Genomic DNA, 25,099 nt, shown 5'->3' with positions numbered 1-25,099 from the left:
AGATATATATATATATATATATATATATATATATATATATATATAATGCCTAAGGAAATTAGTTTAGAAGAAAAAGGGAAATTATAAGATTTTACTTGGGTTTTCAAATGAGGAAAAAAAAAAAAATTAATCAGTAAAAATAATTGAATTTGCAAGATTTTTCTTAACTTTTATTGAGGAGCACATCGATTTTGTATCACTCTTTGATAACTGTTCTTACTCTAATAATTATTAAATAAATTTTGTGCCCTCTTTCCCTGCCTTAAGGCCTGTTTTTATTCTTCAACTCGGCAACGAATATATATATATATATATATATATATATATATATATATATATATATATATATATATATATATATATATATATATATATATATATATATATATATATATATATATATATATATATATATTAAATCATCATAATATAGATATGCTCGTTCAAATTATTAGCAATTGTTTCCAAACTTTTTGAAATTGATATTTTTTTGAATTCCTGGAAATCAAAAGTAAATTTAAGTTGAAAGCAATGTTTAAAATTTTAACAAATTCCTAATTTTAAAGGGCACGAAAATTCATCCCTCTCGGAATTAAACTTTCTTAGGAGCATTTTTATATGCTCCTTTTCTATTTTCTTCTTGTTAAATTTTGGTACTCTTTTTTTCTGTAGGAACTTTCTTATTTCATCATTAGATGGCAGCTCTACATAAAAGTACAATCTACTAAAGCTCTGTCAGTTGTTTAGAATCGTAAAATTAAATTATCAAATTAATTAATAATATGTTTTAAGCTACGTTAAAACAGACTTCGAAATTAAGTAAAAAGTTTTATTAACTTTAAAAGTAAAAATACAATTTATTGTCCATTTTTATATTTTATTATCTTGTTATGTTCCACATCAGAACTATTATAACTAGTAATCTACTATTAAAAATGGAAATAAATTTTTTTTTTTTAAGTCAATAATTAGATAAACCGCATAAATAAGGTAAACCTAAAAACCGATTTTTTGTTGTCACCGATAGGATAAGACCATTACTTCCTTTTACAGGCTCCTTATATCTCCATCTATGACACTAGGTCACGGTTGTCTTCTTCTGTGAGTGCAAGTGCCCAATTATTATTACTATTTTTTTTTATTTTTAGATTCATATTGAATTTTGCATAATATCCTCTTATTAAATTGATTTTAAAATAAAAATATAGATTTATGCCTTGTTCAAAATGTTAATAATGCAGTTTTAATGACAAAAAAATAAATAAATAAAATCTATTTCTATTACTGGCAACAAAATAATTTACAAATAATTATGTCTGCTTCATATTTGTTTTCGTTCCGGGAAGAGAAATATTGTCTTAAAATCTGAATATGCTGAATTGAATTATCATTTGTCAAGCTTCAATTAATTTATAAACAATTAACAGGTTTGTAATTAACCATTAAGACGTGTTCATTATTAGGCTATGATTATAAGTATGATAATCTTTTCTGCAGTTTTTATTTTATTATGTTTATATCTTACAAATGTGCTTATTTTTATTAATATTATTTTTTCATCAGCTTTTTTAAACTAATAAGAATTTTTTTCCTATTAAATTCTAATAAGTGCATAATGTAATGAATATTCCATAATTATAATATTTTGCAATATATTCAAACATTAGTCACGGTGAAGTATATTAATTTAACTCTTCAATTATGAATTTATAATTAACAGTCAGTAATGTGGCATTTTATTTTTAAGCTGATATTTACCATATGTTCTGATATTACGGAATCAATTCTGGTTGAATTAAACATTTTCCTTAAACTTTTTTATTTCAAGAAAGTATTATATAACTGCACAGATTTTTACAAAGCTTAATTTATATTAGCTTAATATATGAATAAAGTGTTTTATTGCATCATGTTAGAAATGCACATTTCTTACTTGATATCTATAAATTTTATGTGATTCTTCATTAAATTAATGTCTCTTTTTATATGAATCAATATGCAGATCAATTGTCTGTTAATCGTTTAATTTTGCAAACACTTTAAAAGTGTTTTTTTTTTTTTTTTAAACCAAAAATCTGTGGTTAGCTAGTTAAAACTTTTTCATCTGTATTAATGCATTTACATTTTAAAAATCTTATGATTTTGGATGATAATTTTAAACAAAATGGTATTTTAACTTTTAATACTAAATGTTTCACCACCAAAAATATTTGTTTTCATTATCAAGAAAGCAGTATTTTATCTTAGATATGGGCATAAATGCCAACATATGTTTTTCACACACGCTTTCTATTACCACCTGGTGCCCAGTTACCTATGTTATGTCATAAAATGTGTTATAGTAACACATTTTTTTAGTAAGGAATGCTAAATTTTCCAAAATTTTATAAATTTTTTTTTTTTAAAAATAATGTGTAGAGGTCTACTAGAAACTTATGTTTTGAACTGCCTTTTGTTCAAAAATTTTTTCATTTTAAGTTTTCTAAAAGTGGTTTTTTCCAATTTATTTTAAATTCCTAACATAACTTTGTTAAATAAATTAATATTAGTTATGTTAGATAAATGATTACTTTAAATAGACCCTGTTATTCTGGGACGGTGAAGGAAGATTGTGGTGGTAAACCTTTGGCAGTTAACTATAGCAATTTATGTCAAATAAACCAAGAGATAATGTTAGAAACTCAAGTTTTGTACTGCCTTTTGTTCAAAATTCTTTTCATTTTAGGTTTTCTAAAAGTAAGATTTTTTCCAATTTATTCTAAATTTGTAACATAGCTTAATGTTAAATAAATATATAAATGTTGTAAAATATTAGTAAATTATTATTTTAAATTGACCCTCTTATCTGGGACGGAAAAGGTTATTTCAGGCTGTGAATATTTGACCGATTACTATGGCATTTTATTTTTAAACAAACCAAGAGATCATATTACACATGAAACTTATATGTTTTATCCAATTATAAAGAAACAGGCTACTTTTAAATACCAAGGGTCTGCCCAGACATTTCGTGAAGAGTCCGTTTTTGTAAAATTGTGAAAAAATTACTTGTAATTTGTGAATATAAAATAAATGTTAAGTCACATTCTTTCAACCAGGGTCTGCTTTTGTGAATTTATGCAAATAGGGTCCATTATTGCAAGAAAACTTTTTCAAGGAGTTTTTAAATTGTAAAGACATACAAGATTATGCTCAACACTGCAAAATTATAAATAAAAAAGTAAATTTTAAACAATAAACAGCAATTGCAGCTACTAAATTAGCGATGCAGCATATAAACATTTGGTACTGCTAAAAGCAGAATATTCATTTCGGACGAATAAAGGAAGAAGCTTCGACGGAAAACAAAATTTAATTCGTTTACATCTGTCTTTCTTCCCTCCCCCATTCCTGGAAGAGTTTATTTGATTAACAAAACAATAATGAAGATGAACAAATTTGTGAAGGGTCCGATTAAAAGATAAATTATTTTGTGAAGGGCCCGTTTTTAAGTTAAAATATTTTGTGAAGGGTCCGTTTTTATGAAAAGATATTTCGTGAAGGGTGTGTTAACAGATTAAAATTTCTTCTAAACAGACCCCTGAATACGTAAGATATACAGAAATAAATTTTACAACAAAAAAAAATATTTTCAATAATAAAACACTCCTAAATAGAGACTTTACTGTAAACTACTATCTGCACCACAATACTCCTAATGATAAATAACTGTAGAACTGTTGATTTTTCATTAATTTTTGCTTTTTACTCTTCAATCATTAATTTTTAATGCTTTCATTAATTGCTTTCATTTTTAATGCTTTCATTAATTTTTAATATTCTTTAATTTAATATCTATAATTTTAAAAGAAAAACATTTCTTAAAATCAACTTCTTCAGTGTTTTGCGTGCCCCTATATTTCTGTTTAAAATTTAAATTTTTTTTTTCTTTGATTGTTTCAAATGTGTTCATTAATTTTTAATACTCTTTAATTTTTAAAGAAAATCATTGCTTAAAATCAACTTCAGGGTTTTGCGTTGCATTTTATGTTACTGAATAAGACTAACTCAAAAATCAATGTGTCATCAGTCTATGTCAACAGTTTTTTCCTCTATTTTTCTGTTTAAAATTTTAATTTTTTTTTATTTTTGATTGTTTTAAGATTTCCAAACAAAATATATTAAACACGTTGCCTTAAAAATTCCATTTCATTTAAATGAAGTTGATTCTTTTATATTTCAGACTCTCGTGATTCATAATGGTGTATCAGTATGCTTCAAGTTTTCCCCATGCTGTCGTTGCTGATGATGATGTCCCTACTGATAATGATTCATATAAGTGTAGTGTTTTAAAGTCTAATCATTCGATACTAGTTTTATCTGGGAAATTTGAAGGAATTCCTGATAATTTGATGATAAATGTTGCTACCTGGTTGGTGAGTATATGATCAAAATTTATAAACTTGCGATAAACATAACCAGCTTGCTTTAAATTTAAATGTCATTATTTACTTATTGACATAATTTGTTGTTAAATTTATAAAATTTAATGTTCTTGTGGATTTATAAAATGCTGTGTGATTTTTTTTCTCTTTTTGATGTAAGACAAAACAATTATGAAAATAATTTAACCATGTGATTATAAACATAATAATAAACAATATAACTAAAGATGTTTGTGTTAGTATCATAAAATATAAATGTCATTCAAAGTTTTATAAAAATAAATCAATTCTGATGATCAATATAATGTAGATACTGTTACATTTTATATCTTCTGAAAAAAATTTGTAATTGAAGACTGTTTTGATCGCCATTTAATTCATCAAAGTCGAATTTTCTTTTTCTACTAAGACTTTCATGACTTGTGTATTCTTTTCAAATGCTTTCAAAATTCTGTTTTAATTCTCAAAACTTGAGAAATTCCAAATTGATTAGCTATTTCTGTTTGGGATTTTTTTAAAATTTATTGCTTCCAAGACTTCTATTTTTTCCCCAATGAACTCAAATCCTTCCTTTTTACGCTCATCAAGCAACCAAGTCAAAGTTATTCTCTGAAGTTGGCAATGATTAGTCTACGCTGTACACTAATGAGAAAGCTGGTTTTTGAAATTTTTTCTTAGCTAATATTGATAATAAGCGATGACTGGAAACAGCAGATAATCATTTGAAGGAGGAAATTTAAAATTAGTTTCATAAGTAATTATCTGGTTCCATTAAATTTTATCCATATAAGCAGTTTATTAGATTATCTGACATGCAATCAAGTGATGACGACTGTATGTCTATGTTTTTGGTGCATTTATTGTAAATTTTTTATTACTTGTGTTTCTGCAAAATGTTAAAATTTTCTTGAAAATTTTGTTCCCATTTTCCTCCAACAAACTTGCAACCCTAGTAATGATGTTTCTGTATTTGATACTTTATTAAATACAAGTTTTGATTAAAGTATCTGATTTTTTTCAATCGAATATAGGCAGAAATAGAAAGAAGTCAGATTCCTTAATTAAAATTTATTTAATTGATGAAAGTTTCAAATGAAGAAACATCATTACCTGGGCTGGAAGTTTGTTCCAGGAATCTTTTTAATGGATAAAAGAAAACTTGATATATGTACAATATTTTTTTTCATGCCAATGCTAATTTGTTTCATTATTTTTTTTTAGCTACTTTTAATAATTTTCACATTTTTAAGAAAAAGAGCTTGGGATTATGGAAGAATTGCATTGGTTCAAAAAAATGATCAAAGGTACACATTTCTCTTAGTATTTTTGAATTCTTCACCGTTGTGTATATGATGGTTTTTAAAGATTATGTAGTATGAGTAAATGATAGATTTGTGATGAAGATTGAAAAGTTTGAGGAGTTGTACTAAGTAGTCATTTAAGAAATAAGCGTTTTTAACATCACTAATATTTGCTTTTATAGCAAATGATGGTCATAGCTCTTCGAATCATTGCTATATTTTTGCTAATGTTTTTTTATTAAATATCTGTGTGAATATCAATAATTAATTAATAAATATAACTACTCTAATTATTGAATCTATTTATGAATTTTACTTCAATCATTGCTGTTTAATGGCAATACAGTGTAACGTCCCATATCCGGACGTCCCTTTTCCGGAAGGGTCGATTTCCCGGACACTTTTTAACAATCAAAATAAACAAACATTTCTTCATCTTCCCTTCACCTTTAAAAAAAAAAAAAAAAAAAAAAAACGAAGTCTTTTGACAGGTTTTTCCCCTTCTCAGCCCCATTCTTTCCTATGCAGCTGGCTAGTAAAAGAGGCATTTCCTGGAACCTTTTTAATGTTAAAGTGGAGGGGGAATCCCCTTTAGTCACACAAGAAAAAATAAAGAGAACCCAATTAGCATGCCACGCCTTTATGCTTGATTGATAGCCAATGATGGGAGAGAAAATAAGAATTTGTCACTACCCCGCCCTCAACTTGAATGACAAGTAAGGAGGAAATGAATTTTTCTTCTCCACCTACCCACCTTATTGAATGACGGGAATTTCCCCTTCTTGCTTGAATCGTTCTAGTTCAAAATGGTGGAGAGAGCAATTAATATTTTCATAACTGGGAATTTTTTTCGTTTTCTATATTTATTTTTAGAATAGCAATAATTATTTTTTTTCTAATATTTTGTTTATGATTGATTAGATATCATTATAATACTAAAACATTATTGCCCAAAAAATAATGTTTATTTATTTTCTGCTTCTTAGATTCAGATCATTTTAAGCTTTGTTTACCTTGGAGGTCAATTATACGGAAAAATCAAATATACGGACTTCGGAAAGTCCCGCCGATTCCGGATACGCGACTTTCCACTGTAATAAGAAATAACTTTTGTTATTGGATTTTTTTTTTTACACTTGATTGATGATTTGACTCTGTGAAGAGTTCGATTCTTAAAAATATTTAGCTGAATTTTCTCCACTATGCACGTGTTATTATTTTATGGTAAACAATTTAATAAAAAATTATAGTTTTCATACACTATAGTCTTCTTTTTTTAAAAATTCTTTGTTATCCTTATTAGTTTGAAATATTATAGCATTTATAAATATTTATTTTATTACTTTATTAATGAAATTGTATGCAGGTGGACACAATTATTTTATGGTGATGGTGCAGCAACATCGCATCATCTTAACAATGAAGAAGGTTCAATTGATTCTGTTGAGATAGCTCTGCATATGGATAAAGTATGTGTTACTGTTTAAAAATAAGTCAATTTAAATTTTGGTGTGTAACATAAATTTGTATATAAATGTATACTAATGTAATTTTTTTATGTTATTAATTTTTTCCACTTTTTCTGAGAAGAGAAGATTTACTCTTGATTTTGTATTAACTCCCTTTCACTAATCAAGGAATGGCTATTGTTCAGATTTCAATACAACTCATTTCTTCAAATAGGTGGAGATTTTACAAAGTGTTTTCCTTCCAGATAATGCCTTACTTATTGACTGAAAGTCACAGATATAACATACCTACCTGTTTTTATTCTATTCATGTTAAAACCTGATCATGAGTTATTTAGAACCACAGCATTGCATTAGCAAATCTAATGGTTTTATACTTTAGCCATATATGAAGTTGGACAATTTTATAAAAACTCTTCAATTTTCAAGTCTTAAGTGTGTTTGATTCTTAAATGAAAGAAAGTATATATTGAAGAAAATATATATAAATAAATCTGTATAGAATTATTTAAAAGTATTGTATGTATAATTTAAAATATTTGGTCCCCAAAATATTGTTAAAACGAGTTTTTACCGTATTAAGTTTTGGAAAAATTCAATTATTTTCTTAATTTTTTTTTATAAGTAACTTAAATAATTTATATACCGTATATTTTGCATTTCTTGTATTATAGCTTTTTTTTTTAATAATTTTTGAATTGATATCACAGTATCCCATATCCAGACGTCCGTTTACCAGAAACATCTGTTTTTCGAAAGTGTTTTTTACAATCAAAATAAATCTCATTGTCTTTTTCAAAACAATTTTTTTTAACAGCTACAATCTGTTAGAAAGATAATGATTTTTTTTCTTTCTTCCTGCTTTTCCCTTGCCTGATTATTTATTCTGCTTCAATAAGCACACTTAAAGTGTCGTTGAATAGCCTTGTGGCAGAATCGCGACGACACGGCAACAATGTCACAGAACGTTGCAGAGTTCTCGCAGAAAGAATTTTTCTTTAGAAAGTAAAAAATTTTGATTTTCTCTCTACAAAAGTTTTTGAAATTTTTTTTCTTGAAAATTATATTTAAAAGATGACTTTTTTGAGCATCGGAAGGGAAAGAAATGTACGTAATTTTTCGATTCTTATTTGTGAAAAATGAAGAATATTGAAGCAAAAAATTTCTTTTCTGCAGAAATTATTTTCCCCTTCCAAAGGGGAAGATATGATTAATTTTAGCATGAATGATTAATTTTAATGTGATTTTTTTTATTTTGGTTTTCTTTTCTTTCACGGATTTTATGATTTTTAATTATTTTTTTATGTGATGATCATTTACAAAATGCAAAAAACGAAATTATTAGTGTGTTTTCCTCTTACAAAATGTGACAATATCGCCCGAGATGATAAGAATTATAAAAAAATATTACATATTAATTTTAAAGAAAATACATACAATTTTATTATACCCAAATAGGCTTTTCTTTGTGAATACAACGTTTCTGTTAGTTTAAATTTAATTAATAACATATATATTAGTTATTATTAAAAGTATCTTGCAGAAAGATATTAGAGCTAGAGAGGTTTGTCGCAGAAAGCCCAAACAAATTCTGCCAGAGGGTTGAATAGGTGAAACTGGGGCAAGAAGAGTAAACTATAAATTCTAATGAAGCTTAATATTAATAGCGTTTGAAAAAAAACCCCAGCAGATAAGCTTTGTTTCTCTTTAAATTTTAAATGTTCTTATTAACAAAATCGGCTAAATTCTGTTTTAAAATAGAATAACACATGTTATGATGTTGTTACGTTAAAGACCTATTATTCGAAAAAATCTATTTTCTAGACTTGTTGAAGTCTAGACGATTCTTGATATGGAATTTGCATCGTAATTTATTTCTTTAAAAAAATGTTATTTTTTATAGGGAATATGTTCGTGGCTGAGAGCAATATTTGTGATAAAGTAAGCAAATTTTTGCCTAAATATTTGGAAAAATTTCAGTATTTTATAGGAAAATGTGTTAAACGGATTTGTATCTTTTTGCAGAGATGATCAGATATTAAAAAGAAATGGTCCAGATGCTCTTCAGTATTTGTCATTTCAAAGGCATATAATTGTTTACCTGGCAATTATCTGTGTAATTTGTCTTACTTTAGTTCTTCCGGTCAATTACCAAGGAGATTTAGGTGAGTAAAATCTATTTTTTTACAGATTCATATTTTTTCATTCTTTATTTCTTAATAATAATAATTAATTTTCATGTTTCCCAATAAAGATATTGATTTTAATGTTCAAAGATTATTTTTGCTTTGTGAATAGTAATTAAAAGTAAATCTCTATCTTTAAAATTATTTGATTCTTTGCAATAATTTTTTCAAAGTGTTAACTTTTGAACTTTTTTGTGGAAGGGAGTACTTGATCCCTGTGACAGAATGTCACGGGGGTCACCACCCGGCGACATTTTCACAGAATGTTATAGAATTCTTGCAGAAAGATTTCTCTTTTGAAAAGTAAAAAAAAAAATTCTTCTGAAATTTACATGTAATATTTGAATCATTCATTTAAGTAATCACTCTTTGACGTACAAATTACACTGATAGTATCGTAAATCGATGCATTGTTTCTATTGTATTTTCGGCAGTTATTGATTTTGATTTTCATGTGGATTTTAAATATCCCAATATATTTTAAACAAAATGAATTGCATTGGAGAATTTACTTTTTAAGGCAATAATTCTATCGAATTTTTGTCAGTTATTGCTATAGGTTTCTTCATAGTTTCCAATTCGCGTGATTTCGTCATCAATCTTTTTTTCGGCAATTACTACTACGGTTTTTATGATTTTTAATTTTTTTTTTATTGTGATGATTATTTACAAAATGCGAAAAAGGAAATAATTTGTGCACCCCTTTTCCCAACAACATGCGAGAATATCACCTATGATATTAGATTACAAGTTCAATTTAATAAATATATATATTTTTTTGTAAACACGGCACTTTTATTATTTTAAATAAATAACATATAGTTGGTTATTAAAAGTATCTTCCTGAAAGATATTATTGTCAGAGAGGTTTGTCGAGAGACAAATGCTAGAGAGTTTTCTGCCACAGGGTACTTGACGTAGCTTTTGTTGCTAAATAAATACTTTTGAGTGTCACCCACTTATGTGTTAAGACAATATTACGAAACTTATGCATTTCAATCACCAATTAAAGTCTCTAAGAGTACTGAGACATTTATAATGTAATGTGTATAAAAAAATTTCATTAGTTGCCTTCTGTCTCTGAAATAAAGAGCCTGTTTGGTATAAATTTAAAGAATTATAATTACTGAAGTGTTTAAACTTCAGAAGAATGATTAGCATTGTTAAAATGAATTTTTAATTATGAAGGTATTTACTAAACAAAATGGATAAAATTGACACAAAGAGTTAATAATAATAAAAAAAATGTGACCAAATGCAAGTTATATCAAACATAAGATATGTACCTATTTTTTGTTTTTGGCTATTCAGGATCGATATTTTTTTTCTAAGCTCTGATCATCAACAACTATTATATCTATTTTAACTGTCAACTATTAAAGTATTGTGTCTCAATCTCAAACATTTTCTAAATTCAATTGACGACCACAAATTTGACTTGAAGTAGGGTCTGACTAGTATACTATGTGAAAACCTGGTTTTTCTTTCTTATATTTTAGAAACTTGCTCTGTGTCAGTCAATTCCACGAAAAGCAGGCAGATGTTTGTTAATATTTTTTAAATTGTAGCAAAAGAATTTTTTTAGCGTAAACTGGAGATTTTTTTTTTAAATTTCATGAAAATACAATGAAAGAGTATTATATTACGTTTGTAATTGTATTTGTATGAGTGATTGCATTTTGTATGAATAGTTATGTTAAGCTAAATTTCTTTAGCTGTCATGTCTATCACAATTCCTTGCATTGTCTTTCACACCAGTAAATACTTTTTAAAAAAACTATTTACTGTAATTTTTTTAATTTTATTATTTCGCATCTTTGAATTAATTCTTGTTTTGCATTTCTGAACCTAAATTATGGACCATTTTAGTGCAATTGATCATATTGTTAAGACACTTGGTATCTATGTCTATCACATCATATTTTCTTTCCTTAATGTTTTAAATTATTTTTAATTGAGAAGTGTATAAATTACAACCCAGAAAAATTTGTAAAGATATATCTTAATGTTTAATAGTTAAAATTGGGCAAAAAAATGTTGACTGATGTCATGTCAATCACCATGGAATTGATCTGTTGACATTTTTGTGAAAATGTCAACAGAAATGTTTTGCTAAAACAGCAATCAAGGCCTGAATTAATCAATTAAAGGTTTTTCATCCTTCACTATAATGGATTTAGAACTTTATTTTTTTTAAGTATAAAATAATATATTTCAAGTATTTATAAAAAGAATTAATTTAAGTATTAATGAAAAGACTATATTTATTTATTAAAATCTGATTACAATGGTTTTTATGTTTTTTTTTTATCTTTCAAAAGTATTTTCATTTTTCTTTTAATGTACAGTTGATGAAGAGAGCAAATTTGGAAGAACTACTTTGAGCAATTTGGATCCTGCGTAAGTAGTGTCTTAATAATATTTCCTTATCTCTTATTTCTTTTTTCTGTTCTCAAAAATGATTTGAAATTTAAAATGAGTTTAATTTTTATAAATTAATTTGTGTTAAAAAAATATATTAAATAGTATATTAAAGTTACTTTTATATCTAAATATTTTATCATATTTAAAATGTGAAATAAAATATTGTTTACATTTTTTCAATAGTTCATCATACTTGTGGGTGCACGTAGGATGTTCCTTTCTTTTTTTATTACTGGGTATTTCAGTTATGAAGCATTTTTCTGCAAACTTGAAACTGAATGATAATGAAAGTTTTGTAAGTCTTTAATAGTTATTGTTTTTTATCAATTTATATTTTATTCATTATATAATTATTAGCTTTGTTTTGTTAGTTTGACTAAGAAGTCAATTCAGTCAAAAGTTTATGCCTTTTTATGCCCCTTTCACAAAGTTTAAACTTATAAAAGTCCCTCCAAAAAGTACAAATTTGTAAATTAAGAATAACCCTTTCACAAAATTCAAATTGGTATGAGACGTCCCTTCACGTAATTCAAACCTTTTAAAAATGACCCCTTTATAAAAATAAAATTTCAAAAAACTGCCTTGTCAAAAAATTTCATTGTGTAAAAGTATTAATAATTTTAGTATTTTATCAAATTACTGCATAGAGTGACTTATATTTTATAATAAATGTAAAATTTAGTAACTGCTGAAATTAAAACATTTTCTTGATTAAAAAATTTAAACAAGAAATATTTTTTTATAGAAATGGGACCCTAAAAGTAAAACCTTGATAAATCCTTACAAAATTGTATTTTCTCTGATGTATGTATTAATTGTATTTTCTCTGGTGTCTAATAAGTGACATATGTTAAGTTCATAAGCAATTTATTAGAAGTATTGAATTAATTAAAAAAACATGAATTATTAGAAATTTGTTTTATGCCAGAGTTATTTCCATTGATTTTGAATATAATAGTACCCTTTTCTGGCTAATCATAAATTAAATATCTTATTTTATGATAAAAAAATTTATGGATCTTGCTTTTATATAACTTTTTTTAGAAATTAAATTATTCTGAAACTTCCCTTGTTTAGATTAGCTCTTATTTGCTGATGCTAATCCCTTATTATAAGTTAATCCCTCATTATATGCTAATCCATATTATTTCCTGTGTTACAGGTTAATAGAACGTTAATGATATTTAATGTGCCTAAAGACCTCTGTGAAGAAAGTATTTTGCTACAACATTTTCAGTGAGTGTTCATAATATTATATATTTCATGAAAATAAATTAAAATGAAGAATGTTAAATTATTAAATATTCTGCTTTCTCCATTTAATAATTGGTCATTAAAATTGCAATAGTTGAAATTCTTTTCAAAATCTGTGAATACATAACCTTTTTATATTCGTTTGCATTCCCTGTTTTATTTTAACAGAAATCACAGATGATCATTGTAAATAAATTTTTCTTCAACTATCAAATTTTTTTCTAAATTGCAATCGCTTTGTCATTCTAAAAGGGCTTGCTTAAGATATACTAATTTTATTATTTACATAGTTATAACAACACATATATTACAATTAAAAATCATCTTAAATCATATTACAATTAAAAATATATTTTACAAATATATAAGTACAGTGCGTAAAAAAAAACAAAGAAAACCCACCCTGAACAACTTTTGATATAACAATCGGATCTTCAGATTCTAGAACTCAATCTTAATGGTTTGAGAGGATAGCCTCAAATAGGCTAATTAATAACTGCAGATGATATTTTAAGTTACAAAAGCGTACTTTCTCTGAATAAGTATACCTTTTTTTTCAATGAATTTGAATTTTTAATCCCCAAAATATAGGGGTTAGCCAAAATCTAGGAATTAAATAAAATAATAAAAAATGACAAATATTTACTAAAAGTTATTTTTTGCTTCGAATTACTTTTGGCTGAATGGATTTTATAATTGTGTGCAAACATTAATAAATTTGCTGAAAAAGTTTGCGAGGTATGGCAAAAGTAGTGAAAAGTAAAATTAGCATTAAGGGGTCTAAACTTTGAACCACTCTATTGACCAAACTATTGGAACTCTATTTCTCAGATTACAGCTACCTCCTTCATTTTGGGAGTCAGAAGTTCGAATTCATAAAAAAAGCTATGTTTATTCAGCGAAAGTACGTTTTTGTGCCTATTTTTATAACCTAAAATACACTTAAGGATTAGCATATTTGAAATCGCCCTTTCAAACTCTTAAGATTGAGTCTTAGATCAAAAGTTATTCAGGATGGTCCATTTTTTTATTGCGCATTGTACACATTATACTCTCATGAAGATGTAGTTAACCCAGTTAACTCTAAACATATTTTGTGAATTAAATCATAAATATTAACTTTATAATATTAATGTTACTCTAAGGTATTTATGTCTAGGTGTGAAATCTTATTTTTATGGAATGGCAACAGCATATCAAGATTTCTTAAAAAATTTAATTTGTTATTTTTAAATTTATCTTTCATAAGTTAAATTATAAATGTTAACTTAAACCACTGAACAAATAAAAGTTTAAATTTTCTGCATTGCACGATGAGTTATTATCTCAAATTGTTATAGTAGAAATAATCTAACTGGACTGTATTTTTTTAAGTTTAAAAGTAAAATTCAATATTTTTTCAGGTAGAAATCCAATATAATATTAATGACACGAATACTTTTTTTTTCTACTTTTCTTTCTTTTTTGCAGTACTATGAGAATACTTTAAAATCTTTTTTTTTCTTTCTGAAATGGGCTGCCAGATTTTTTTTATAATCAATTATCGTATGAAATATGAGTAACATAGTAGTTTCAGTGCGTAAAATGATACTAATATGTTATTTTAATAGAGAGGCATATCAAGATTGCTCAGTGGAAAAGGTGAATTTGGCATACGATGTTAGAACACTGACAAAGTTAGATAGTGAAAGGTATGTAGGGTTCTATTGGCATAAAAGCGTTAATATATATATATATATATATATATATATATATACATATATATATATATATATATATAAGTTCAAAATGTAGAGGAAACAAGGGAAAAATTACAGAACAATGAGAGAAGGGGGAAAAATAATAATAAAAATAACAAGAAACCGGGAAAAAAAGCAATTCGAAAAAAAGGACAAAAATTTTTAAAAACTCCGGAAAATAAAAGATATAATCTCAGCTTACGCGATTATATCCACAAAAAAGAGTTATATCCACAAAAAAGAGTTTATTATTATTTTCCTCCTCTTCTTTCATTGTTCTGTAATTTTTTCCCTTGTTTTCTCTACATTTTGAACTTATTTTATGAGTTCTATTTACTTGCAGCTTATGCGCAATAAATGAAACTTATTGTTTTTCTTAATTTTCTTTGTGTTTTTTGTATTTATTTATTATGATGCTATATATATATATAGCATAATAAATAAATACAAAAAACACGAAGAAAATTAAGAAAAACAATAAGTTTAATTTATTGCTCATAATATTGCATATATATATATATATATATATATATATATATATATATATATATATATATATATTTATATATATATATATATATATATATATATATATATATATATATATATATATATGTATTTATAAATACCTACTTATGTTAAGGAAACTCCACACCAAACTAAAATAATTGAGTAATTCAGTTACTAAATAATACCATGCATTTTGACCCAATTTTAATTAATATTTTGTACTTAGAATAGTGGTTACTATTTTTTTATTTCACAAGAAGAAATTTATTAATGATTTGAAAAAGTTTTTCTTTTATTTATTTTATGTATAATAAAAGAGTTGAGCAATTTTAAACCAATTTTTATTTATTTACAGATATTTGGTAAGAAATAATTAATCCATTATTCAATATCAGTTATATTAATGGTCAGTTATATTAATAAAACAAGGTTTTTTTCATACTTTTCTTTGGATAGCGATTTTAAAGCAATTTTTGTTTACTCATAGACATTCGGCTCTCTTTTTTTTGTTTTTCGGCTTTAATATCTGTCTGTATAAAATATAAAAATATGTCTGTAATAAATTTGTCTGTAAATAAAACAATGATTTTCAGAGTTTCATTTTAATTTTCTTTGTGTATATTTTCAAAATATAAAAAAATTTAGTATCGAATTAACTAATATTATTTTTTTGTTGAAAAGAAAAATTATTTTTTTAACCATACAATTATATAGGTATTTAAAAATGATATACTTTTTATTTCATAATTATTGAGGAAAAAGCTGAAATAATTGATTTTGTATTTCTATTTTGCAACATTCAAAAATAATTTTTTTATTTATATATTTGTGTGTAGAAAAAGGGTCAGAAAACTCCCATTCAATTTTGATATAATTTTTTTTGTTATTTCCTATTATTAATTTTGATAAGTGATTGATCAATTATCCAATAATAGTTTTACCTTTGCTTAGAGTAGAGTTATTTTCAAAACTCTCCTAAAAGGACATTTAATAAAAAACCATGCAAATATTAAAAATTGCAGTGAAATTTAAAAAAAAAAATAATGAAAGAAAGTGTGCTATAATAAATGTCTATTTTTTCTTTTGCTACATTATTTTGTTGTTTCAGTTTATTATTATTTTAGTCTCTATAATTATCTATAATAAAATGAAGAGTTTGTCTGCCTGTCTCTCTTATAATTCCAGAACTGTATATTCTACCATCCTGAAATTTTGACAGTGGGTGAAAGCAGAAATTTCATCCCTGATTCTAAAAATTTTCAAAAATTTTAATTAGATTATTCGGTTATTTAAAAAGGGGAATTTTCTGAATGGTTTAAAATCAGCAATTGATAAAAATTCAGCTGCTGACGATTCTGTTTTTTTTTTCTTCTTATATTGTAAAGATGACATAATCAGTAATTTTTTTAGCTTATGGGTCTCATTAAAAATGAGGTTTATTGCATGTTCTTTAATACATAATTATTTCGTATTTGTCATGTCAGATAAACACAATGATCAACTTGAACATAATAGCATCGGCAGATTACATCAGAAAATTATTATTTCTATAACTATCTGGAACTAGATTTTTTATAGTTACGCTTTAAAAAGGTGTTTCTATAAAATTAAGTTATTTAAAATCAACATAATTTGAAATAAAAAAACAAGTTTGGTACTAAAAACCAAAATAAGTGGAAAAATAGTATTGATTCATTTTGATGAATAATAAAACTATATTATTGATGCCACTTATGCTTGATTAGTTTAAATAATATGTACTAATTGAAATAAAAAAATAAGCTATGTAACAAAAAAAACAGAATTTATGGAGACTCAGTGCAAAGTTATTTATTAAGAAATTGCCTTACAAATATTCAGGCCAATGTTTAATCAGTTTTGGTAGTAGTTACTAATTGAAGTAAAAAAATATGCTATGAACTAAAGAAAATCAGTCGTTTAGCACATTCGCTGCCACTAAAAATGATATTTCCATCCTCAGAAGCCGGAGCATGTAACTTACAGAGATGCCAACTGCTCCGGACACGCCAAAATAATTTAAAAAACTACAATTTAAAATTTGCAAACATTTGAATAATTTTGTTAATTTTTAAAAGGTTCAACATGTCATAATTGTAATGAAGTGATGAATATATAAGCCTACAAATTATTTAGAAATAGTGGTGGATAAAAATTGACTAAATTGAATTTATTAAAACAAAGAATCACAATTGATAAACTACCACTTTAAATTATTTATAACTATATTTGCTGTCCGGAGCAAGTTGGCATCTCTAAACTTATCATAGTCGATCGACGCACCTGCGCGTCGTCGGCATACCAGGGGGGGCCGCTCTGAAGCGCTAGCGCGCCAGTGGCAGTGAACGTTTTAAGAGATCGTATAAAAAATAGTTAAATTGTTATTGATGCCAATAATGAATTACTTTTAATAATTGAAACAAAAAAGACATGTTCTAAAAGGCAAAATTAATAGAGATATGGTTCGAATTTGTTTAGGAGAAGGGCACAAAATCACCATACCATTTTTGATGCTAGTACTTAGTTAATTTTGATAATAGTTATTGCTTAAATAAATATTAAAAAAAACTGTGTTTAAAAATAAAATGAATGAAAAAATCCTACTAATTTGTTTAAAAGAAACATAAAAAAATTGCCTAATTATTATTGAGGCTAATGATGCTAAATTAGTTTTGGTATGTGATAGGTACTAATTGAAATAACTGTGTACAATAAAGCAAAATTAATTTAGCAATGGAACTATTTTGATTTGGATAAACATAAAAATTTGCCATACTTTTAAAGATGCACATAATGCTTAGTTAATTTTGGTAATATGCACTTCTGGTATTATGGTAATTGGTGTTGTTTAGTAGGTATAAAATATACCCATTGACGTAAAATGTGTAATATTGGCATATTTGGTACCTATTAAAATTGCATCCATGGTGTGCTGTTTTAATTTAAATACTATGGAAAAAGGTTTTTATGGTCCTTTGAAAGGAGTAAGCACCGGAATAAATGGCTTGATTGTGGTACTTTTTTTCTATTAAGAGTAGGCCTGGAGCAACAATTTCATGTTAAATTATACTGAATATGGTTAATCCTTATTTTGAAGGGATTAACTACTAAAATATGTTTTGCTTAATCAAATAACGTTAAACTACAGGAAAGACAAAATATAATAATTGATTAAAAAAATGAGAAGAGTGGAATTATTTTAACTTTATCAATTGTGTTGGTACATTTCTTTCAGTTTAGTGTATGATTTTGTAATGTTTTCAGTACGGATATATTGATTACTTTCTTTCTTTCCCATCCAGTAGGTAGAATAGGTATTCAGCTAGTGAGTTATATGTTAAGTTTAGCTGTTTGTTGAACTAGCAATGTACACATGTAAAAAAAGAACTCTAAATAAGTATAAAAACAATGTAAGATTTTTTTTTGTGTAAAATGATTTCACTTACCTTTTTATTTATTTTTTCATGATTTGGGTTAATAAATGTTGGGTTAATAAATGTTGAGACTTTTTATACTTTACCCACATGCTTTCCAGTATATTGTGATTTTATGAACTTAAATATTTATCATTTATATATCCTTATACAACCATACTTTATTTTCTGATGTAAGCATACTCTCATATTTTGTGCAGTTTCTGGAAAATTGGAAATAAAATAATAAATTGTAATTTTATTCGTATGATTAATGTATTTTCAGAGAAACATCTACTCATGCAAGAATATATTGTGAAAATATTTTAAAAGAGACTGGTATCAGACCTAGGATGAGACCTCATTATTGTGGTCATATTTGCGTTTGTTCTAGATGTGAACAAGTAAGGATATTTATTTTAATCAATCTCATTTTAACCAAAACTCAGTTTTGTAAAATTGTATGATTCAATATTTTTGTCATATTAATGGAAAATATTAATAAACAATATTTTTTTTCATTATCTAAAATACCATAATGATATTTATTTAGTGGTAATTTTATTTATTTTTAGTGTCTATTTAATTTTATTTAGTGTTGTCAAAAATCAAAATAGTGTTTATTTTCTAGATATTTAAATCTGACATTTTTCATTTGGTATTAAATATGATTCATTATAAAATTAGGAAGAAAAATGTGAATTTTTTCAATGCATGCGCAATATAAAAATGCTTTAAACTCTCATATCTTGCACCATTTTTAATGCATTTCTTATATTTTGAAATGATAATTTTGTTGCATATTAAAAATTCCTCCAAATTTTTTTTAAAAATTTTTATTGAATATTTTCAAAATCATAGCAAAAAAAATAAAATAAATAAAACCTTATGACAGAAATTAGTTTTTTTTAAATGAAAATGTCCATATCTCCATCTATATTTAAGCTAACTAATTTGTTTATTTTATTTTTCTTCTTTATTCTTTCATTTATTAGCAAATAAGTAAGTCAAACCTTCCCAATTTAATGTTCTTACCTTATTAATAATCAGTTACACTGCAATCAGTGTTTCCTGAAATTCCTTGCAATGTTGTTGTTGTCTAAATTTTTTATTGAATAATCAAATAATTTTTAGACACATACTATGTAGCTTGCAATCATAATACCAAACCGTCTACTATTGATCTAATAATAATAGAAGTTATGACTGAACTCCACACTTAATATCTTTAAAGATGTTTAGTTTTCTTTAAATGTAGTTAATAAATTAATGTTAAATAATGAATTTGTTGTAGGATTATAAACTTACATTAGTCTTAGAAATGGGACCAATGTCAGTAAAGTTCAATCATTTCAGTTAATAACTAACTGGGTTTCTTAAAAAAATATTTTCCATTAACATAACAATTGATTCTTTATTGTTAATGTATTTTAAAGTTGAATTTTAGATTTTCCACTTGCTTTTTTCCTCCAATTTTACATAACACAATGTAAATTTTATGTTTATATATTTAATTTTAAAAGCATTTTATTATTAATTATTCACATTTCAATATTGTTCTTGCAATTTGTTTTGTATTTTTCTACCTTTGTGTTTTTATTTTAAATTACCTTCGGACGCAGTTAAAACTATTTATTTATAATTTTAGAAACGTAGTTAAATCTTTGTTTTTATTTGACAGTTTAAATTTTTTCTTCAGAAAACTATTATCTATAAATTGGATATTTAAATATATATATCTATATTTTTTTCTTAGGAAGTTTTATTGAATATTTCTGTATTGTAAACTAACAATTTGTGGTAAAACTGTCTGTAAATAAAACTTTTTATTTTTGTTTTATATTTGTTTATTTACAACCAAGTTTATTTTTTATAAGATATCAATATGTAAGATTTTTTATATATAAGTTTAATACATTTTTATATATGTTTTTGATCTTTTAATGTACAATGTAATTTTTAGGTTGATGCCCTAGACTACTATACGGAGGAAGAACATGCTTTAGCCACAGCTGTTGATCGTCAAAGATCAGTTTCTTTGTTAAAGCCTGTTGGATTGGCATTTGTCACATTAAAAACCGAAGAGATGGCAGAGAGGTGATGATGAGTTTAAAATAATATACTTCATTAATTTTATTTTTTTAACTATAATTAAAAAAAAAAAACATTTTTAGTTGTCACATATATTTTTATACTTCAATGTTAAAGAATTGTTATGAGTCATGAATATAATGAGTTTGAAGGAAATGTTTGTAATGTATGAAAATTATGTGTTTTTAATCCTTATAGTCAAATGTTTTTTGTAAAAAAATTGGTATGCATAATTTGTGCATTATCAATTTAAAGACTGCATGATCACAACAAATAGGAGTTAATAAAAATGAAGTTGACAGTTGAGTAGTAATAAGGACAAAACTGAGTATGAGTTTACCATTATTTTATGTTCCTTGAAAAGTAGTTACAAATGAAATTCTCTTAAAAATGTATTTTTTAACTTTTGTTTTTATTTAAAGGATTTATAAGGATTATCAAAAGCATTGTCAGTGCACTGTAAGCCCTTCATCATCTAGTTATTCTCGTCAGTTGAACCCTTACAATTGGACGGTCGATTTTGCTTACCCACCTGAAGATATATTTTGGTTTGTTGAGATCGTACTAAATCTGTGTCACCAATTAGTTTTTATATTGCGTCGTAATAAAAGAAAGTAATTTTAACTTTTTTTTCATTACAGGGAAAATTTAAGTGTCAGCAAGAGCCTTTGGTATACACGAGCTTTTACGACAAATTTTGCCTTGTTTATTCTTTTCTTTTTCTTGACAACTCCCACTATCGTCCTTAGCTATTTAGATATTTTATACACACCCGCTGCTAAGAAATTAGTGAGAGAAGTGAGTAATATTTCAATTTAGTTTTGTTGCATTTTTTTTAAAATAAAGAATAGGTATTATTACATTTTCTGAATTTCTCTATACTGTAAACTTTTAATACTTTAATGATGTTCCTACTAATTTTAATACTTGCTTTAAAAGTTGATTTTTTTAAAAATAATCAATAATTATGAATAGAATACTTTTTTTTATGTTTTTACTTAGCGGCCCCAAAGAGTCTTGTCCTGGGGGCTGTAAAACCTATGTCCAGCCTTGGTCATACTGTGTTAGCTTAAATCTTTAACATTTGTTCTCAAACTTAATTCAAGATGAGACATTGAAGCTTTCTTGCACTATATATTCCCCTCTCTATATTGTTCAATGAAAGAACGATGATTGACAGTGAAATTTTAAGCAAATGTGCTTTTATATGTCTGCAATTGAAAGTTTAAATTATAAGTGTGTATATTATTATGTATAGCTGGTATTTATTGATAATATGTTTTGTAATTGAACATCTCACCAATATTATGACTGCAACAGTCAGTTATTAATTTTTTAAAAAAATTATTTGTAAATATTAATAAAAATTGTGTAAGTTTAGAATTGCTTGAAGTTATATGCATTTATACATGTAACTGCAAATATGTTGACTGTAGATTATAGTATACATACAGACTACTTGCCATATTGATTGATTCTATGATGGTCTGCAAATATGACTATTTGTCAATGATAGAATTGTTCTTAAGATAATATAAGAATCTAAGTCTATGCTATGTCAAAAATTTAAAATTTTGAAATTAGCTTATTAACTAAGATGATAATATTATCTTACTGCTTGTGTTTAAAATTTGAATCTATATTTTTTTAGACTCCTGTAATCAAAGACTTCTTCTCAACTTTGATGCTCTTGTTGTTTTCTTCTTTATTACCTGTAATTGTGTCATTCTCTGATAGATTTATGCCCCACTGGACAAGGTAAGACAATTTAAGTTTTTTTTTTTCATCCTAATTATATGCAAACAAACAATAATATTATTTGCACTATATTATAAATTTGTACACTTATAAACATATCATTTACCATAATTGTACAGTGCAAAGATAAACAGCTATTCTTAGAAATATCAGTTTTTATTATGCCCCAAATCTTGTTTTATTCAACTATTACTTAACTCTTTAAACATAATTTTTTCCTTTAATCACGCTTCCAAATTCCAAAAATATATTAAACATCCATTTAAAATGCTATCATTTCATTTACGCATGCATAGCTCTATGATCATTTGCTTTCATTCAAGTTCTAGAAGTTCAATTTAAAAAAAAAATAATAATTTCTTGGGTGAGTTTTGATATGATTGGATTTCTAAAGTATACTCTAATGTTCAAGAGAATAAAAAATGCAATCATTTTTATTAAAAGTTCATTTTGTGAGAAAATTAAGTATTTCTAGCAGGAATTGGAAATTTTTTTTGTGATGTTTTAGCTTCTCATTTATGGCTGTATTTTATCATTTTATTGCATTTTGTGTATCCGTTTACTATTACAGTACAAACTTTATCCATTGTTTGCGCATCTTTCTTTATCCCATACGTAGAATCTTATTTTCAACTTTTGCTTACAGTTGGTGTAAAATGTTGAGCAAAATGACAGCCTTCACCATGCAAGCATGCCGTAAGCAAAAAATAAAGAGGTCCCTTTGAAAATGTTATTTTAACATTAACTCTTAATATTATAAACATTAAACTGTTTCAAAAACAGATATCCATGTTTAATGCTCAAAAAATTAAGTGCATTTTGTTTTGAAGAAATATTTTGCTTTAATTGTGACTTTTGAGTGCTTGTGCACATTGAGAGGAGATGGCAGCATAAAGAGTTTAAGATGAGTAAAAAAGATGGGATCACCAGCTTCTCTTTTGTTTGTTCTAAATGCAACTTGGAACATAAACGTACATTTTGAAAAGATAAGAGTTAGTAATATTGTGCATCACTCTTGGATTAGGCAACGTGTTTTTCTCGATGTTTCGTCAATTGATGAAAAAGTTTTTTTTCTAGTAAAGAAGAAATGATGGAAAATACTGACCAAATCACAAAGAAGCAGTTAAAGAATTTATGTGTATGGGGAACTTTAACTTTTTATATTTATCAGAATTAACTGAAAAAAGGCAATATGAAAACATCATAAATGTCGTCAGTAATCAGTATATTGTTTGCTTAAAGAAGAAAATGTGTTCATGTGAAAATTTCTCAATATTTTAAAGAAATAAATTATTTCTTACTTTATTTTTCTTCCTAATTTTTTGACAAAAAGTATATGATTTTTTTACTTTAATTTTCTATATTGCATCATTTTTATTTTTAATTTATTATTACCATACATATTTGTATGCATGAAATATGCACAATATTTGATCTTTTTACATCTATAGTTTAGAACGAATGACCTTATAAAAAATTACAGATCTTACTATGTTGATTATTAAGCTTCATAACCAAAAAAATATTCTGATCACTAATTTTTTTTATTTGAAAATTTTTTTTTTTAGATCTTCACGTAACCACTCAAAAATGTTGCGGACATTTATTTTTCTTCTTTTTATGGTTGTAATCCTTCCTCTACTGCAATTAACAAGGTAAATATAATTGTGCTTATTTATCATAATATATTATTATTTAACTAATGCATTGTTAATATAACAGTATTACTTACCCAGTTTCATTATAGCTATTAAAAAAAAGTTTTGAATTTTTTGTATATATATTTTAAAATTCTTAATCTGATTGATAAACTAAGACTTTGAAACTTAATTATTTTCTAAATTATTTACGATTGCGTACTTTAGAAAATAACTTACCGCAACATCACTTATGATTCCTGAAATTTGAGTCAAGTGGTATGATATTTGATTTTGTTTGTAAAGAATTGAGTTGTTTGGAAAGTAATTTTTTTTTTGAGAATGAAAGATGATTTTATTTTATGAAGAACAAATATTCTTGTGAATTATTGTCCATTCTGGTCCAATTTCCTTTTGTTGTCTTTCTGGCAGTAGAAAGATTATACACTCATAAAATTTTTGTTCTTTTTGAGCAAAAAAACTGATCCAGATGATTTTTAACCTCCTCATTTGAATCAATATTTTAATGTCTAAAAACTTTTTGTTGAACAGATAAAATAAAAATCAGAATGTTTTAGATCTGGAGAATATGGTGGGTGTATAGTGATTGTATGAGTGTATAGTATATCTCATTCAAGCTGTAAACTTGTTGCAGATCTTGCATTATCTTGGGTGGAACACTACACCTTTTCTCTTGATCAATTCTGGCCGTTCCTGTTTTGTGAATCACTCAATTTGTCCAGTACACTTTACAATTGATTTTTGTGTTACCCAGTAGAAACTAAAAAAAAAAGGTTCTTTTGAAATTCCGCCAAACAAAAAACATTGCCTTTTCTGATGGCTTTGAGTCGGTTAATCTTTTTATGCTCCTTGAT

The 25,099-nt window shown here is 25.6% G+C and overlaps 1 protein-coding gene across 3 annotated transcripts in view; it reads left to right on the top strand.

Moving 5' to 3' along the window:
* The first annotated feature begins 1,289 nt into the window (after window positions 1-1,289).
* LOC107452415 (mechanosensitive cation channel TMEM63B) overlaps window positions 1,290-25,099 on the top strand; it is a 46,256-nt gene continuing 22,446 nt past the window's right edge. Inside the window, exons 1-16 of one of the 3 annotated variants that reach the window (XM_016068888.5) lie at window positions 1,290-1,427; window positions 4,223-4,415; window positions 5,646-5,728; window positions 7,092-7,194; window positions 9,098-9,135; window positions 9,220-9,359; window positions 11,729-11,780; window positions 11,988-12,099; window positions 12,967-13,040; window positions 14,669-14,749; window positions 19,025-19,142; window positions 20,702-20,835; window positions 21,252-21,377; window positions 21,471-21,627; window positions 22,481-22,587; window positions 24,156-24,242. In XM_016068888.5, the coding sequence (XP_015924374.3) occupies window positions 4,239-4,415; window positions 5,646-5,728; window positions 7,092-7,194; window positions 9,098-9,135; window positions 9,220-9,359; window positions 11,729-11,780; window positions 11,988-12,099; window positions 12,967-13,040; window positions 14,669-14,749; window positions 19,025-19,142; window positions 20,702-20,835; window positions 21,252-21,377; window positions 21,471-21,627; window positions 22,481-22,587; window positions 24,156-24,242 (1,589 nt within the window). In that variant the 5' untranslated portion in view covers window positions 1,290-1,427; window positions 4,223-4,238. Of the gene's footprint in view, window positions 1,477-2,620; window positions 2,737-4,222; window positions 4,416-5,645; window positions 5,729-7,091; window positions 7,195-9,097; window positions 9,136-9,219; window positions 9,360-11,728; window positions 11,781-11,987; window positions 12,100-12,966; window positions 13,041-14,668; window positions 14,750-19,024; window positions 19,143-20,701; window positions 20,836-21,251; window positions 21,378-21,470; window positions 21,628-22,480; window positions 22,588-24,155; window positions 24,243-25,099 lie in introns of those variants that run through there. The other 2 variants (XM_016068889.5, XM_043053447.3) reach the window with 2 other exon arrangements.

Source organism: Parasteatoda tepidariorum, chromosome 5 (genome assembly GCF_982258835.1).
Source record: "Parasteatoda tepidariorum strain Cologne lab strain chromosome 5, Ptep-v5.0, whole genome shotgun sequence".
In the NCBI taxonomy this organism is placed as follows: Eukaryota; Metazoa; Arthropoda; class Arachnida; order Araneae; family Theridiidae; genus Parasteatoda; species Parasteatoda tepidariorum.
The sequence above is the reverse complement of the archived record's forward strand: the minus strand, read 5'-3'. Positions and strand labels throughout refer to the sequence as shown.